Source organism: Haliaeetus albicilla, chromosome Z, assembly GCF_947461875.1.
Source record: "Haliaeetus albicilla chromosome Z, bHalAlb1.1, whole genome shotgun sequence".
Taxonomy (NCBI): Eukaryota; Metazoa; Chordata; class Aves; order Accipitriformes; family Accipitridae; genus Haliaeetus; species Haliaeetus albicilla.
In genome coordinates this window covers 37,214,081-37,229,684 of record NC_091516.1, presented here as the reverse complement: position 1 = coordinate 37,229,684, position 15,604 = coordinate 37,214,081, and the positions used below count along the sequence as shown (strand labels likewise).

At 42.0% G+C, this 15,604-nt stretch overlaps 1 protein-coding gene across 2 annotated transcripts; it reads left to right on the top strand.

Moving 5' to 3' along the window:
- Window positions 1-377: 377 nt before the first annotated feature.
- Window positions 378-15,530, top strand: NFIL3 (nuclear factor, interleukin 3 regulated). 2 transcript variants are annotated; one of them, XM_069776506.1, is made up of 3 exons: window positions 378-634; window positions 1,678-1,800; window positions 11,496-15,530. In XM_069776506.1, exon 3 carries the CDS (start codon window positions 11,683-11,685, stop codon window positions 13,057-13,059), a length of 1,377 nt encoding a protein of 458 aa, XP_069632607.1. In that variant the 5' UTR covers window positions 378-634; window positions 1,678-1,800; window positions 11,496-11,682; the 3' UTR covers window positions 13,060-15,530. The 2 variants fall into 2 exon arrangements, with proteins under 2 accessions (XP_069632607.1, XP_069632606.1); XM_069776505.1 differs by lacking the exon at window positions 1,678-1,800.
- The last annotated feature ends 74 nt before the right edge of the window (window positions 15,531-15,604 follow it).

Sequence of the window (15,604 nt, the reverse complement as noted above, 5' to 3'; positions counted from 1 at the left end):
CCGGCAGCGCGGGCGGCGGCGCTCGGCCCCCGCCGCGAGCCCCCGCCGCTGCCGGGGAGGGGGCGCGGCGCTGCGCCCCTGCGGAGGCTGCGCGCGGCGAGCGCCCCCCCGCGCGCTGCCGCGGGGCGCCGCGGCGGTTACGTAAGTGCCGGCGCCCCCCGCGCCGCTCTCCCCCCGCCCGCCCCCCTCGCTCCCCCCTCCCCCCCCCGCGCCGCGCCGCGCCGCCCCCCGCCCCGCCGGCGGTTATGCAATCGCCAGCACACAGACCTACTGTACCACACACCGCCCCGCGCCCCGCCCCGCCCCGCCCCCGCCCGCTCCCATTGGCCGTCCCCCGGCAGCGCCCGGCGCCGATTGGGGCGGCGTCGCCGCCAGTCACGGCGCGGCGCGGCTGGCATGCGGGCTATGAGCCTCGCGCCGCGCAGCTCTGACCTACTAACACACATCCCTCCGCGCCGCCGCCACCGCTGCACGCTCCCGCCCGGCTGCTCCGCTGCTGCCCGCACAGCACAGCGCGGCACGGCACGGCACCGCAGGGCACGGCATCACACCACCACCACCGCCCGCCTCGCCTCGCCTCGCCCGCGGCCCGGCGCGGGGCGGGGGATGCTCGGCGCTCCGCCGTGTGCTGCAGGTAGGAAGGCGCGGGTACGCACGCGGAGCGGTGCGCGGCTATGAAGTTGGGGTGTCCGCCCGAGCTGCGGCGCCCGCCGCGCTTCGCCTGGCCTCGCCTCGCCCCGACTGGGGGCGGCTGTTGCATAATGCGAGCCCAGCCGGCTCCGGCGGCCGCCGGGCGGGGAGGGGTCCGCCGGGCGGGCCGGCTCTGCGCGCTGGCGGGCGGATCGGCGGAGGGGTGGCGGCGCGGGAGGCAGTCCGGGAGATGCCCGCCGAAGGCTTTCCCTCGCCGGGGGGGGTGGGGGGGTGGCTGCTCGTTCCCGGCGTGCCGCGCTACACACCCCCACCCCCCCCACCCCCCAGCTTCTCCCTACAGCGAGCACGGGGCAGCGCCGCCGGAGCCGCTCTCCCGCGTTGCATAATGTTCCGGCGGGGAACAGGCTGCCGCCGTGCGGGGCGGAGGGCTGGGACCCGAGCGACAGCCGTGCCTCGGCCCCAAAACCACCGGGAGTTGCGTACCGCCGGGCTGCCGGAGCCTGCCGGAGAGGACACCCCCCCCCCCGCCACCTCCCCTTTTCGGGCGGCGCTGGGGGATGTTGCCCGCGGGCAAGCGGGATTATTGGCAGCCGCCCGTCCCCCGTCCCCGCACCGTGCGGGGCTGCGCTTGCTTGCCTCAGCCCTTTTCGTCACTTTTGTCGCTGTTTTTCAGGCGCTGCGGGACCGATCGCATAATAGTTCCTGGAAATGTTGCATTATGTAACCACAGAATTTGCTGGCAGCCGGGCTGGGAAGAGGGAGCTAATTATGCGATTTTATAATCTCGCTACAAAGAAACTAGGACAATCTCGCCCGGGAAAAAAGCCCCCCAAACCCGTAACTGTAACAGGTTTTGTTAAAAGTGCGTTTAATAAGGGAAGTAGACAACTGGGTAAGTGGGGAGGCAAGGCGCGCTCGCCGGCTGCGTGCCGGGTGCCTTAAAACGAGATTTGTGTTGCTCTAAATTTAGCCCCATCGCATTTTAGCAATTGTGGCTTCATGTGCTATTTCTGGTCTTTTCTCCAGAGCTGTGCGTGTAGACGTTCGAGGCCATTTGCTCGGATTTTTAACTCCACGCCTTCAGAGACGTTTTGATAAGGCTGTATTTTTAGGAAGGCATTTCGCCCAGACGCTGAGCCATCTCCTCCGGTACGGGCTTTCACTTGCCTCTTCTTAAAAAAAAAAAAAACAGGAGGAAAAAAACCCACCACCAACCCCCCCAAAGAAAGAACGTCTAGTTTAAGGGAGGAAGGCGTTTAGGAGATGTCAGCCGCGCCGCAGAAGAGAGGTAGAGCCGTCCCGCCCGTGCCCTGCCGGCCGGGGCGGGCGGGGGGGCCAGGTGCCGCCGGCCCCCCGGGGGCAGCGGGGCCGGGTCCCGGGGGCAGCCGCCAGCCCCGCAAGTAGGTCAGTGTGACAGAGCCGGCGGGGAGCGGAGCCGGCACGCTGAGCCCGATCCCGCCGCCCACCTTCCCCTCAGGCTTGCGCTGCTCCTCGCGCGCGCGGGGGTCGCCGTCTCCCCAGCGGCCGTTGGGAGCCGTTGGTGGCCGTTGGGGCGCGGCGGCCGCGCGGCGGCGGGCGAGCGAGCGAGGGCTGGGGGCGCTGCCGCTCCCCCTCAGCCCTTTGTTCTGGGCTGGGGCGGCGGCGGCGGGGGGGGTGGTGGTGGTGGTGGTTGTGGTGGTGGAATGGAGGGGGGGGTGGCGGGCTGATAGCGCGGGGCCATGCTGAGGGGGGAGCGGGCCGGGCGCCATGAGCCGCCGGTCACGTAGGGGGCCGCCGGGCCGCCTTTGTGGCGGGCGCGGTGCGGGGCCGAGCTGCGGGGAGGCGGCGTCTGCCGCCTCCCCGCAGCTCGGCCCCGCACCGCGCCCGGCGGAGCTTCCCCAACCCCCCCTCCCGTCTCCCCCCCGTCCCAGCGTCGCCTGCAGGCAGGGAGCGCCAGACAAAGGCCCCCCCCCACCCCCACCCCGCTCTTTCCAGCGCTGTCGCCTGCCTCCCCGCCCCGCGGGAGAGGTATGGCTCGCAGGTAGGCATGAGATAGCCTAGCACACCCCCCAGTCCCGCGACCCGAGTATTTTCGGCTTTCTCCTTACGTAATGAACAACAAAAACAACAGAAAATGGCCATTGCCCAATTCTGTTATTTTGCCAAGTCACTTCGGCATTGCAGTGGCAAAAGCCGTGGCTGGACGTCCCATACTCTGGGGTCAGCTTGTGCTCTCTCCTCGACGGGAGCATAGCTTGAAAGTTGCTGATGATAACTTGGCTTTCAAGAGGAGGTGATTTTTGTGCGTGACTAAAACGGTCCTCTAAGTAGACGAAACCGACATCACTGTGCTTGTGACCAATACCTCCGAAGTCCAAATCGAGTACCCCAGCCACTGTCTTTATGTTCAGTATACCTGCCATAGGTAGCGGCAGCAAAGTATTTTTAAAATGTGATATTCTTGATAACATGCATAAACTTTTCTGCTACTTGATTGTTGGGGTCAAGTACAGCTTTGATCATGAAGCTCTCATGGAGTTACTGTTGTGTTAAAAACACCCCCCCTTTTTTTTTTCCTTGTCCTTGTAACTTGAATGATTGCACTCAGTTTCATTGTGTTCACTCCTGTGTATGTAACCTACTTTGAGTCATCTTTGCCCTCCTCAGTAATTAATTCAATCCAGAGTCTCATTTAAAATATTGCTATGTGCATCACTTTTACGGTCCTTATTCAATCAAAATGTTGACTTTGATGGGAAATTTGAATGAATAAGGATTCGAGTTTTGGCCCAAAGACCTGAAATAAACCAACAAGTTCAAGGATTACTGAATAAAGATCCTTAATATCATTGGCACTGACAGTTATTGTTACAGAAGTTCTCACGTTACAAATATCTTTGACTGTTGGAAGTGCTAACGCTCTTTAGAATGATCTGCCTCTACTTTTTGTTTTTGTTCACTTTACATTTTTAACTCCTCTTACTCTCCAAAGGACTTAACTAGCTTTTAAAATATCCAGCTTCCTGGATTTGACTTCAAAGCCTCAATTTTCTGCTGTGTGGGGTTGGTTTGTTTGGTTTTTTTTGTTTTGTTTTGTTTTTGTTTTAAAGGAACTGATCTGAAAGGTGTCAAAAAGCTTAGAGTCTTCCCTTGAGCAATATGAACTTACATGACCTTCTCACAGCTTAGCTTATCCTAAGACGGAACAGTATTTGCCATACTTTGGCTGAAATTTGTAGAATATAGACATTCTTTCTATTGCAATAAAGTCTAAACAGAGTCTGTGAAAGATATCAGTACCATGCTGCTTTTTTCAATCCTTTATCTTGAAATAAAACTCATAAGAAATAGAAACCTTTAGCTCATTTCAAATTGACTTATTTTAGCAAATAGTTATGCAAACTATCCTTATGCAATATTTTTTTCCAGACAGCAATCTCACTGCTGTTATAACATCACTATGATGCAATAATATGAACAATAAAATCCTCTGTTTGAGTCTTATTACACACTGTTAAGCAATGTATCTGACTCATCAGCTTAATTGACTCTTCTAGGTGACCTTGCCATGATCATTACAGCCAGTTATGAGATATAAATGTGCTTAGGATATGTAATAGAAAAAAAATGCAAATAGATGGCCAATTCCTGCAGTCTGTTCTAAAAGAAAATGAGAGTTGATTTCCATGTTACAGCATTTTACAGTGCTTGAAAGTAATTTTAAAAAAAATCTTTTCAAAAAAATTTTTTTCAAAAAGGTATATGTAACTGTCTAATACTGATGCTAAGCATGACTGTCAAAAATAAGATTGTGTAAGCAAGGGCATACTTGGACTTTACTCAATGTGATAGAAGCAACGTTCTCAAAAACTTGTTTTATTAAAAGGTAGATCTAAAATGAATTATTATTATTAGGACTTCCTTAGATATCTTGGTTTTTTCCTGATTCAAGTGTTGAGTTGATCCATGTCCAAACTAGCATACTATGAGACTGAGTTGGTGACAGATACTGCAAAAATCTCTCTCCTGTCAGAAAGAATGCCTTAAGACAAGGGTTTTTTTTTTCCCCTTTCTTGAGTTGCTCCATCTTGGTGTAATTTTCAGTCTGTCCTGAAGTATTTGAATAATTAACCAGTTTTTGCCATGGAGGTGGCTGCACAGCAGTTAGCAGTGTAGGGGAGCCAGTGCTACAAGACCTCCTCTTATGAGCAGAAAGCAACCCAAGAAAGAAAATGGTGCTCAGCATGGGCAGCGGTCTTCCTGCCTGGACCATCTCACAGAATCAGAGCTCTGAAGATTGCTATTTCTCTGTTCTGCTTGCAGTGAGCGGTAGATACCAACAAAGTGCAGGCAGTGTTTGTTTTACATGTTTGTACTTCAGTTGTTATGTAACAAGATGCATGTTTAGAGCATCAGCTGGGATTAATTGACATAATTCTGCTGCCTTTAAATAGTGCTATATAAATTTAGGTCAGCTGAAGGTCTGGTCCATGCTTGGCATTTTAAAAACACAGTTCAATAATAGAAAGCCATTTGTTGTCAGAATAATTAACATTTGATTTTGGTGTGGTGTTTTTTTGGTTTTTTTTGTTTGGTTGTTTAGTTGTTTTTTTTAATGGTTCTTAACTAGGGGAAAGCTGAGATCGTATTTCCAGAACATTGTTACTGTTAAGTTATAGCTTTTTGCAGCCTAGTTTTTCCTGCTGTCAAGTAGCTCTTGAAATGAGGAGAAGCATACTGTAACTTCAGTTACTGTTGTTTCTATTGGGGTTTTATTTAAAATACTGGAAAGTGATGTGATATTTAAAATGGCATGATTTATATACACATACTATATATATTACATATATGTCATTAAATATTTATGCAAGTTATATATGCATTTCCTTTGCTTCTCCATTTTAAAGTTTTTCCTGGCACTTTGAGTAACATTCTTAGATTCTGTTCCCCACCCCATGCCCCACCCCCTTAAATCAGAGCAGTAAACAGCTTATTTTGGAAAAATTGAGCAGATCAGATAGAATCATACTGTCTTCCTAAGGAAATGGAAGAAAATATAGGTCAAATTTGCACCTATTAACCTTGACTGACCTTTTTGAGCAACAGCTACCTTTAACATATGTTTTGTGCTCTCCAAATAATTTTATTTGCATAATTTGTGTAATTTACCTTTGGGAAGCAGGCTGTACTTTAATGAGTTAATTTGTAGTTATTAAGATAAACAGTAAGTTAAGTAATTTTCCTAACAATGAAAGCCTTTTGTAAAAATTACATATGACATCAACTTTCTGGGTACAGCTTGGAGGTGGGTAATATGAAGGTGCAATAGTGTTCCAAGTTCCATGGCGATCTTATTAATTTTTTTTATATTTGATTGAAAAGTGTCATGATAAATGAATTTTGATGTTCCCAATGGACTATATTGTGTAGACATCTCCCATTTTTTTTCAATAAGATGATCAGCATCTTAGCAAAAATGGGTCATCTTGTACAAAGCTATCATCATCAGTGTTCCACTGACCTAATTACACGTTGATCCTGAAACTGTAAGCACTTAAGATGCCCATGAAGCTGTAAGAAAAGGGAACGGTGTACAGGATCAATAGTTCTGCATTGCTCCATGCTGTTGTAATGGATTCATGGTCTCTATGAGTGCAACTATATAATGGCAGTAATTGGTGGTAACACTTGTATTGTAAATGCTTTTCTCCTTTGTGACTGTGGCTAACCTGTCCATCATAGCATAAAATGCCATCACCTCATTTTTTTCCAGAAAGTTTGAATCTCATTTGCTCTACATTGCCTAGACTTTCTTGCCTGCAAATCTGTCCTAGGGATAATATTACTCTTCCAGTGGAGCCAGCATTAAAGCTTTTCTTCAAAAGGAACATAATTTTACTAACGGTGCTAGATAAAAGGCAAGGAGTATGTTGAAGGATTTCAGTGAAGGTTGGAATAGGGCCACATCCTCTGTTGGAGAGGATTTATGAATTATGATAGACCTGAAAGGTGCAGAATTTCATAGTGTAATTTTTGTGTCTGTGGAAAGTGGTAGAGATAGAGTGGCTCCAGAGTATTTCAGCACTATCTAGGCAGGCTGTGTATTCACCACCTAAGCTTAAACTCAGCCTCCTGTCTTGCGTGTGCAATGAGGAGGATATTTTTTCTGTACCTCATAAAAGTCCCAAGACAGATAGCAAGTGTTTTAAAAACATTTTGAAGATAAAGTGCAAACTGTTTTATTCAGTTTTTCAAAGTCTGGAATGCAAATTGGTCATTTAGGTATCTATGAACAGGTTCTACACAAGCTCTTCTGGTATGTAGACAGATTTTCAAAATAGATAACCTGTGACAGAATGGTAGCAGCAATAATCATTAATGATACCTATGCAAAACACGGACAACAGCAACTAAAAATATGCATAGACACATATCAATAGGAATTTTTATTGGTTTTGCAGTTTGCCATATAGTGGTGAAGGTGACAGGGGCGTGGTTCTTCTTTAAAACAAGAAGTTGTACTTATTTTCTTCCATTTTTGAAGGACTGAGAGAAATTTTTTGGACACATGGTGATAGAAAAGTGAATTGTGTTTGAGCATCCAACTGCTAGAAAAGGCATTTCATAGAATCACTATCAAAATGTTAGAGCAATAGCATTGAACAATTAGTTATCTCATGCTAGAATATGTTTGAAAAATTATACTTGGAGGTAGCATGAATTATTTTGCTAAATACAAAAAATAATACGCAGTTACTCAGTGGGGAAACATATGTACGTGGGGAGGCCCATGTGCATTCTCTAAAGCAGAAATGACTTAGGTAATTAAATTACACAGAAGAGAGAAAGGAAAGATTGTGGCCCTGTCCTTCAACCTTCTGAAACATTTCAATTATTACAGTGTGAATACACAAATCCCCAGGATCAGATCCTTAATGTACTATTTTGACACAATCAGATCACTTAAGTATTTTTTGAAGTCCATGGATAAATTAAGTTTTTGTGATTTCTGCATATATAATTTCTTGCTTCAATAGCATGAGTTCTATACGACAGTCTCATTAATATTTGGATCTGGGATTGTGTGATGCTTCTGTTGAAGCCAATGGCAAAATTGCTGTGGGAGCAAGACTGGGTCTGTAATTAAGTTAATAGGGTCGACTGTTATTACATTGTTGAATTGGCACTCAATGCCATTAACATCAACCAACCAAAAAAAAAATCTTTAACAGTGACTAATGTAAGGCAGTATTAAATGTTGGTTTTATAACACTTTATGAGGGAGTGATAAAGCAATTGAAAAATTAATCATAAGGGAAAATACTGGAATTTGAAATATAGTCAGAGGAATCATTACAGTTCATTACTTTATGTGTAAATACTGATGTTTTCCAGTGGAATTATAAAATGCAAGTGAAGTGAAATGGCTGGTTTCATTGAAGGCATTTTGCCATTATCATCAGATGGATTTGATTTGTTTACAGACTCAGCATTGGGCTGATCTACATGGAGAAGTATTAATAAACAAAGGCTTTGCCTCCTGTTTGTAAAGCAGCAATTCCAGTTGCCATGATAAAAGTTCTCAAGGAAAATGTGGAAAGAGCTAAAGATTTATTGTTGTTTTGCTAGTTCACTAAAGTGATGGCATTTGAACTAACTACATAAATAGCAAATCAGTAAGAATATATCAGTGGGTTACATGTTTGTCTTGACAGCTTCACTGATGGACTCTGGCAGAAAGCAAAGTTGAATACTGCATACAAAAAAATGTTCGTTTTGATACACACTTAATATTTGCTGTAGACTTGCATGCTACTTACGTTCTGTCTATTTGTGCCAGGAACAATGTGTACAGGAGGGAGGCTGGCCAAAACAGGAGTTGTCAGTGCTACAGTGAGCAGATTGTACACTGGAATGGCCCAAACTGCAGAAGTTCCGTGGAACAAGGGACATGAACTCTGCAGGTTGTTGGGTTGTTAAGCGCAGCTCAGTGCCAGTGTTAGGCTGCAGGAGATTACGGCTGGATGTGCAGCTGAGTTTTGATACATGGACAGTGATACTGATGAACTATGCCATTAGTCTACATTCATTTAGGAAAAGGAAACCAAACCAACAACTTTTAGCTAATTATCATTATTATCATTATTAGTAGTATTTTTCCTAGATTGCAGTGTTGGACAAACACCAAAGTGGAATCACTTTGAGCTGGAGACCATACAGGTAGACACATAGTTCTCATCCTGAAACAGACTTGTTAAAGACTAAATGTATTGCTTCTATATCATGTGGAAATGGAAGATTGGAATATAAGAGGGAAAAAAAGTTGCATTAAATCTGTGTAGGTATAGTTTCATTCTTCTAAAATATGCACAAATCCTATGTTTATAAGTACTTCCTTGCTGTTGCTACTGTTTCAAGTAAGCATAGATGTTCCAGGGTGTATGGCAGATAAATAACAGAAAATTATGAAGTATGCATATTAGTATCCCTTTTTTAAGAGAATAAATATTTTTATTTGGGTTTGAGTGTAGCTTTCTAGTACTGTTAAATTCAGTAAGACTTCTGTATTGGTAAGGCCTTGAAATGTCACAACAGTTCTGAACTGTTTTGACTTCAGTGGGAGTTGGCTGAGAAGCATACTAAGAGACAAGTGATGATTTCATAGGTATTCAGTACGTGTTATACTGCTTCCTACTGTGTACCATAGAAAGTGTATGCATTTCCTCAGAAATGCAGAAGTTGTTAATGATACAAGGGAATACAGTGATTGAAATATAACAAGACGATTACGGATCAATAGCTGTGTGTTCCAAATGCTACAGGATAATAAAATAAAATCCCAGTATTTTTCTTCTTTTAATGTAAAGTCATGTTACAGAGACTGAATATTCCACAAATGCCACAAAATTTCAGGTAGCCTTGTCTCTTTTCATTTTTAAATTCTGTGTGTTCAAAAATGATTTTTTTTTTAAGTATTGGGTTGTACTATATTTAAAATGGTATGCATATTAATTAAACAATTGATTACATGTAGCAGTGAAATGGACAGAATGGCTCTACAGCTTCTTCAGCAAATCAAGTTATACTGAATGTTTGGACAAACAGATGTTGCTTTGTTGTAGGGTTTATTTTTGTTTTTAAACCTCATCCAGCTCCTATTTGACTTGACAGAAAACTCCCTTCGACTCATTTGAATTTTGGATCAGGATCTAACTATGTAATTGCTTGTATATTAGACATACATTTCTCCTTTACAAACATGGCAATTTGTGGTGTTGCTTTTGCACTAAAATGTTAGATGCTGTCTTTGGTGTGGCTGGCTTCTATTTTCCGCTAAAGCTGTATTATCGAAGACAAATAGTTACATGTCAGTAATTAACCACGGATTTTAGGAAATTCTACTTAGCTGTTCTATTAAATGTGTTAATTTTTCATGACAGAAGAGTTGGCATGGTTTGATGGAACAGAACTCAGCTTGAAACCTGAGTCTTTATGACCCTGCTTGATTGTTATTACATCACTCACTCCTCTTTGCCTTCTGGAAAAGACAAGAGAAACTGGCAGAATACAATTCATTAATTCTCTTATAACTTTCCCAACTGATAATGTTAAAATTAGTTTCATTAGTCATTGTAAAAACATTCCCAATAAATAGTGACATTAATCTGAAGTGGCTGATTTTTTTTTTTTTTTGTTATGCAGGGAAGAATCATTGCTGACTCAATAGAGAGTTCTACAAAAGCACTTGGCATACCACATTTATTTTACCAGGAACATGACTGACTGGAAAATGAGATATTGAGAAGCAATATCTCAGATCAAGACCAAATGATCTTATGAGAATAAAGTATTTTTGCATTAAGAGGGACTAAATAAAACAAAGGTCAATTTAAATGCTAAGTTCAAATTTAATGATTAAAATGTCTGAAGCTAAAGGTTAAGCTAGTTTTCCTTTGTTAATTGTAAGACTTTTAGATCAAAATTCTACTTCAATGCAAACACTTTTTTCTAAAGGTGCACATGCCTCAATGGTATTAAACTTTACTTTCATGTAATAAGACTATTTTTCAAATGCAAATTATTAATGAAATGTTATTTCTCTAATGTATTTTTCAATACTGATTTTAAAGTTTTCTTCATAAGAGACAAGAAAAAAGATTATGTAATACATTTTTTTTCTTGCCACTATTTTTTTAATAGTTAGGTATTTGCCCAAATTATAAATTCAAACTAGTAAATGCACACACATATGATTGATCAAAAAGGCATTTTAAAATTCCAAATGTGTGTGTGTATATAAACATATATATTTTTAATAGGATGCAAAACCAATAATTAAATCTTTAATAGCTTTAATGGATAGTGGTGTTATTTTAAGACAATAGAAAGTACTGCAGCTTCTCTAACTCAGCTTATGTTAATTTTAATCCATGAAGGACCCAAATATATAGCATTTCTAAGTCACACACCACAGCTGTTTTTAGAGGAGATGTTTTAATGTGGAAGAACAAGATACTTTCTAGTGCTGCTCATCAACATGCCTGGTGTCCTGCAGTATTAAGTGTTCAAGGTTTAGGCTGGTCAGTGATATCATGGAAAGTTCTGTGACAACATTACTGTAGGATCAAAACTCAAATATTTTTATATTGATTTTTCCTTGGATAATATTGTGTTTGTTTTGGAAGCAAATCTGCTACCTAGGTATCATAAAGCTTAGAGTATCAGTTGTTTCAGTGTTGAGCTGTCTTTGTATTACAGCAGGTTTAATGAACCAAATGCTAGTCTAAGCTTTTTATCAAAAGCTACTTTTGCGTGTCCTGAACCAGCAATTCCTAAACAGTAATCAAATTCTCTGTTTATTCCAGGTTTTTAAGAAGATTCTCATTGCCTCTGCCAAGAAAATTGGTTCTAGACTTCTGTCTGAGAACATGAAAAAAAAGGAAGAATGTGCGTGGATTTAAAATCACTGTATTTATCAAGTTGTGGAGTGAGAAATACTGGGGTAATAGCTTGCTCTGTTGCTCATTGTAGATCTACTACAAATTGTTTCTGATGCAGCTGAGAAAAATGCAGACCCTTAAAAAGGAACACGGACCTGTTGACACAAGTAGCAATGTGGACAAAATCATGGTACTTAAGTCTACCTTAGCTGAAGTGTCTGAAGAATTGTCTACAAATGAAGATATATTACTTACTGAAGCAAGTAGCGGAAAAAGCAAATCTTCAGCTTGCCGGAGAAAGCGAGAATTCATTCCAGATGAAAAGAAAGATGCTATGTATTGGGAGAAAAGGCGGAAAAATAATGAAGCTGCCAAAAGATCTCGTGAAAAACGACGACTGAATGACCTTGTCTTAGAGAACAAACTAATTGCACTGGGAGAGGAGAATGCCACTTTGAAGGCTGAGCTGCTTTCGTTGAAGCTAAAGTTTGGTTTAATTAGTTCTGCAGCCTATGCCCAAGAGATACAGAAACTCAGTAGCTCAACAACTGTGTATTTCCAAGACTACCAGAGTTCCAAATCAAATATTAGCTCATTTGTAGATGAACATGAACCATCTATAGTTGGCAGCAGTTGTATTTCTGTCATCAAACATTCTCCTCAAAGCTCAATGTCCGATGTGTCTGAAATATCATCCGTAGAGCATACTCAACCAAGTCGTATACAAAACAACTGCAGAAGTCCTGAAAATAAATTCCAGATTATAAAACAGGAGCCCATGGAATTAGAGAGAGAGCCAAGAGATGACAGAGGTTCATATAAGGCATCCATATATCCAAACTACATGGGAGCTACCTTTAATGTGTACTCACATTCTCCTCCTCTCCTGCAAGTTAATAGGTCCTCCAGTAATTCCCCCAGAACATCAGAAACTGATGATGGTGTAGTTGGAAAGTCATCTGATGGAGAAGATGAACAGCAGGTTCCTAAGGGTCCAATCCATTCCCCAGTTGAACATAAAAATGTTCATGCAACAGTTAAAGTTCCAGAAGTGAATTCTTCAGCTTTGCCTCACAAGCTTCGAATTAAAGCCAAAGCCATGCAAGTTAAAGTGGAAGCAATGGATAATGACTATGATGCAACACAGAAATTGTCATCACCCATTGACATGTCCTCAAAAAGACATTTTGAGCTTGAAAAACATGGTGCACAAAACTTGATGCATTCTTCTCACACTCCTTTCTCGGTTCAAGTGACTAACATCCAAGACTGGTCACTTAAACCAGAACTCTGGCATCAGAAGGAACTCAATGTAAAAATTCAGAGTGGCTGCAAAACTGGAGTTGTTGAAATAAAAGACAATATCTACAATGTCTCTGAGTCAGAGAACCTGTATTTGAAGCAGGGCATAGCAAACTTATCTGCAGAGGTTGCTTCACTTAAAAGACTTATAACTACACAACAAATCTCTGCTTCAGACTCTGGTTAAGTTACTACTGAATAAAGGCTTACTGTTTTAAAGGATGTCATTTGCAGTAGATCAATATGTTTTGTATTATGCTGAATTTTCACTGGACTTGTGATGTCATTTCACTGTAGCGTTCACATAATGTCTGATGGGTGTCTTTTTGTGCACAAATTATTATGAAGACTAGGTTGTGTTATGATCACTATGCCTTGTGTATAGTCAAGTAGCCTGTACAAAGGCTGTATATAGTGAACTTAATTTTCTTTCTGTTCTTCTACTATAAAGCCTGCAAGTTACCAGTTACAATAAAATATTGGTGACAAACACAGAACACCTACTCCAGTTCAGTTGATTTTATGAACTTGTAAATAAGTTGTTAATTAAAAAATGGCTTTTTCTTACACTGTGCTCAACTTCACTTACATGTTTGGTTTTTACAGCCTAACAACCAAATTACAATTTACAACATCTGTAATCCTTCTGGCCACCTTTTTCCTTAACAAGTTTTTTAGAAGAGAATAGAAATAAAGTGAGTATTTATAAATGAAACAGTACCAATTTATAGCCTTAGCCTTCTTTAACTTATTTATTAGTAGAAGTCAACCAAAACCCACACAAATTCTAACCCAGTAACTATCTAATATCAACAACCTTTTTTCTCCTTCTATCTCAGATGAGACAGTAGTGAGTTTCCTGAATGGTTTATTGTGATGAACCGTATTTTCACTAATATAACTTGGTGTTTAGATGAAATTAGTTAAGTTGGATTTGTGCATCTGCAAAGTTTTCAGAGCCTTGCAGTGAGAGAACTGGGCAGCACCATCTTTGCCAAGGGGTGGCTTGTGCGTGCAGGGGGTGCAGGCATGGAAAGAAGTATGCATGAAGGCTGCATAAAAGAGTCTGTCCCTCCTGCACACCATGGTTCTTTCCATGCAGACCGTGGGCCACCTGTAGATGAAGGATAAGGCTACTGGATCTGTAAACTCTGAGCACAACTAGGCAAATATCTACATAAGGGGCAGGCCATAGTAGTAGCAGAGTTAGAGGAGATCATCTGCTGGTTTAGTTCCCAGTGTGGGACATAATGCAATTGTAAGTATGAAGTAAGTCTTACCACCAATTTGGCCTTGGTTTCAATGGCTTAGTCAACTGAACTGGAATACCCTGGCTCACTACAGGGCATTTTGCAAGAACTTCTTAAATCTAAAATAGAGGCTATGTAAAGAACTGCACAATCCAGCTACTGCTAGCCCCTTACAATTTATGCAGATGATAAGTTCTTCAGCTGATGACTGGACAGGGCCGTGGTGCTCCTTGTCTTTGAGAAGAGCCATTGAACCACGGTGACTAGAATTAGATCACATATCCTTGGTTTGGCTTACCAAAGTCTTTCATTTTAAAATTAAAAATAATTTATAAATAGAGCATAGACTTGGCAGAGGTTCTTTTCATGATACTTTCCCCTTCTTTTAACGTACTAACGTACTAATAAATCAGACTAACAAATAAGCTTTTCCTCAAAAGGCTTTTTATTAATTGCCATACTGTATAATGAATGGAACTGTTCCATAGACTTAAAATACTAGTTAAGAAAACAATATGTAGGTATTGTTTTTTAAATTCATACTTGACTTGAGTGAGAGGAATTTGTCAATTTTTTGGGGATATGAAGAGGAGTCTGAGTTACTCCTGATAGCTCTGAAGCTTGGTCCAGCAGTCAAGGCAATGGCAGAACTCCCTGATGTCAGCAAGGCCAGGATTCACTTCTGTACCTTTTCAGGAGCTGATGATTCACAGCCATGTTCTGGGAGGACCTTGGCACAGAAATCACTGGTACTTTCTGAGCTTTTTTGAGCCTTCTAACTGCTGTGCTGTATTTGTGGCATTCAGAGTTAATAAACTGTTATTCTTTTTTCATGCCTTAATAATACAATAGACCCCATAGCTGGGCTCTGTATGTATTTGGTAATTAATATAGATGACATTTCAATGTTACTGAAAATAAGCTCAGGATTATTGCATGAAATGTAAAAATTTGCATTGAATGATGGGGATATGAGACATGAGGCAGTGATTGCTACTGTCTCTTTGCTTGCTAAGTATCTTCTGTAAGCAACAATAAAATTCTTTAAATATTTTGCATATTATTTATCACATGTAATGTGTTCAAGGAGAGGACTTAAAACTCTCAGTGTTGCCATCTGTGTAAGCCTAGATCTATTGGTTTTTTTTTTCCATTTCTTGTTACAGTTGTTTGTCATAATGGAAGAATGTTGTCCTCTTTCTAGCTCATTATATATTTTGTGTATCTGTTTTGTGCAATTAATACTTAACAGTAATGATGTAGTTAATTTGTTGAAGGATGTCATTGCAAGAAAGTTATAGCATGGAGCTTAGGAGCACAATCAGATGTTATTTATACTCCCTTTATACCTTAGTGTTATGCTTCATTTGAAGAAAGAAATAAATAATTTGTCTTTTGTTCAAAACCAGATCTAACTACAACATGGTTTTCTATTATGTTCATCGTCCCACTCCAACACAGAGGTGTTAGCTGCAGTTGATG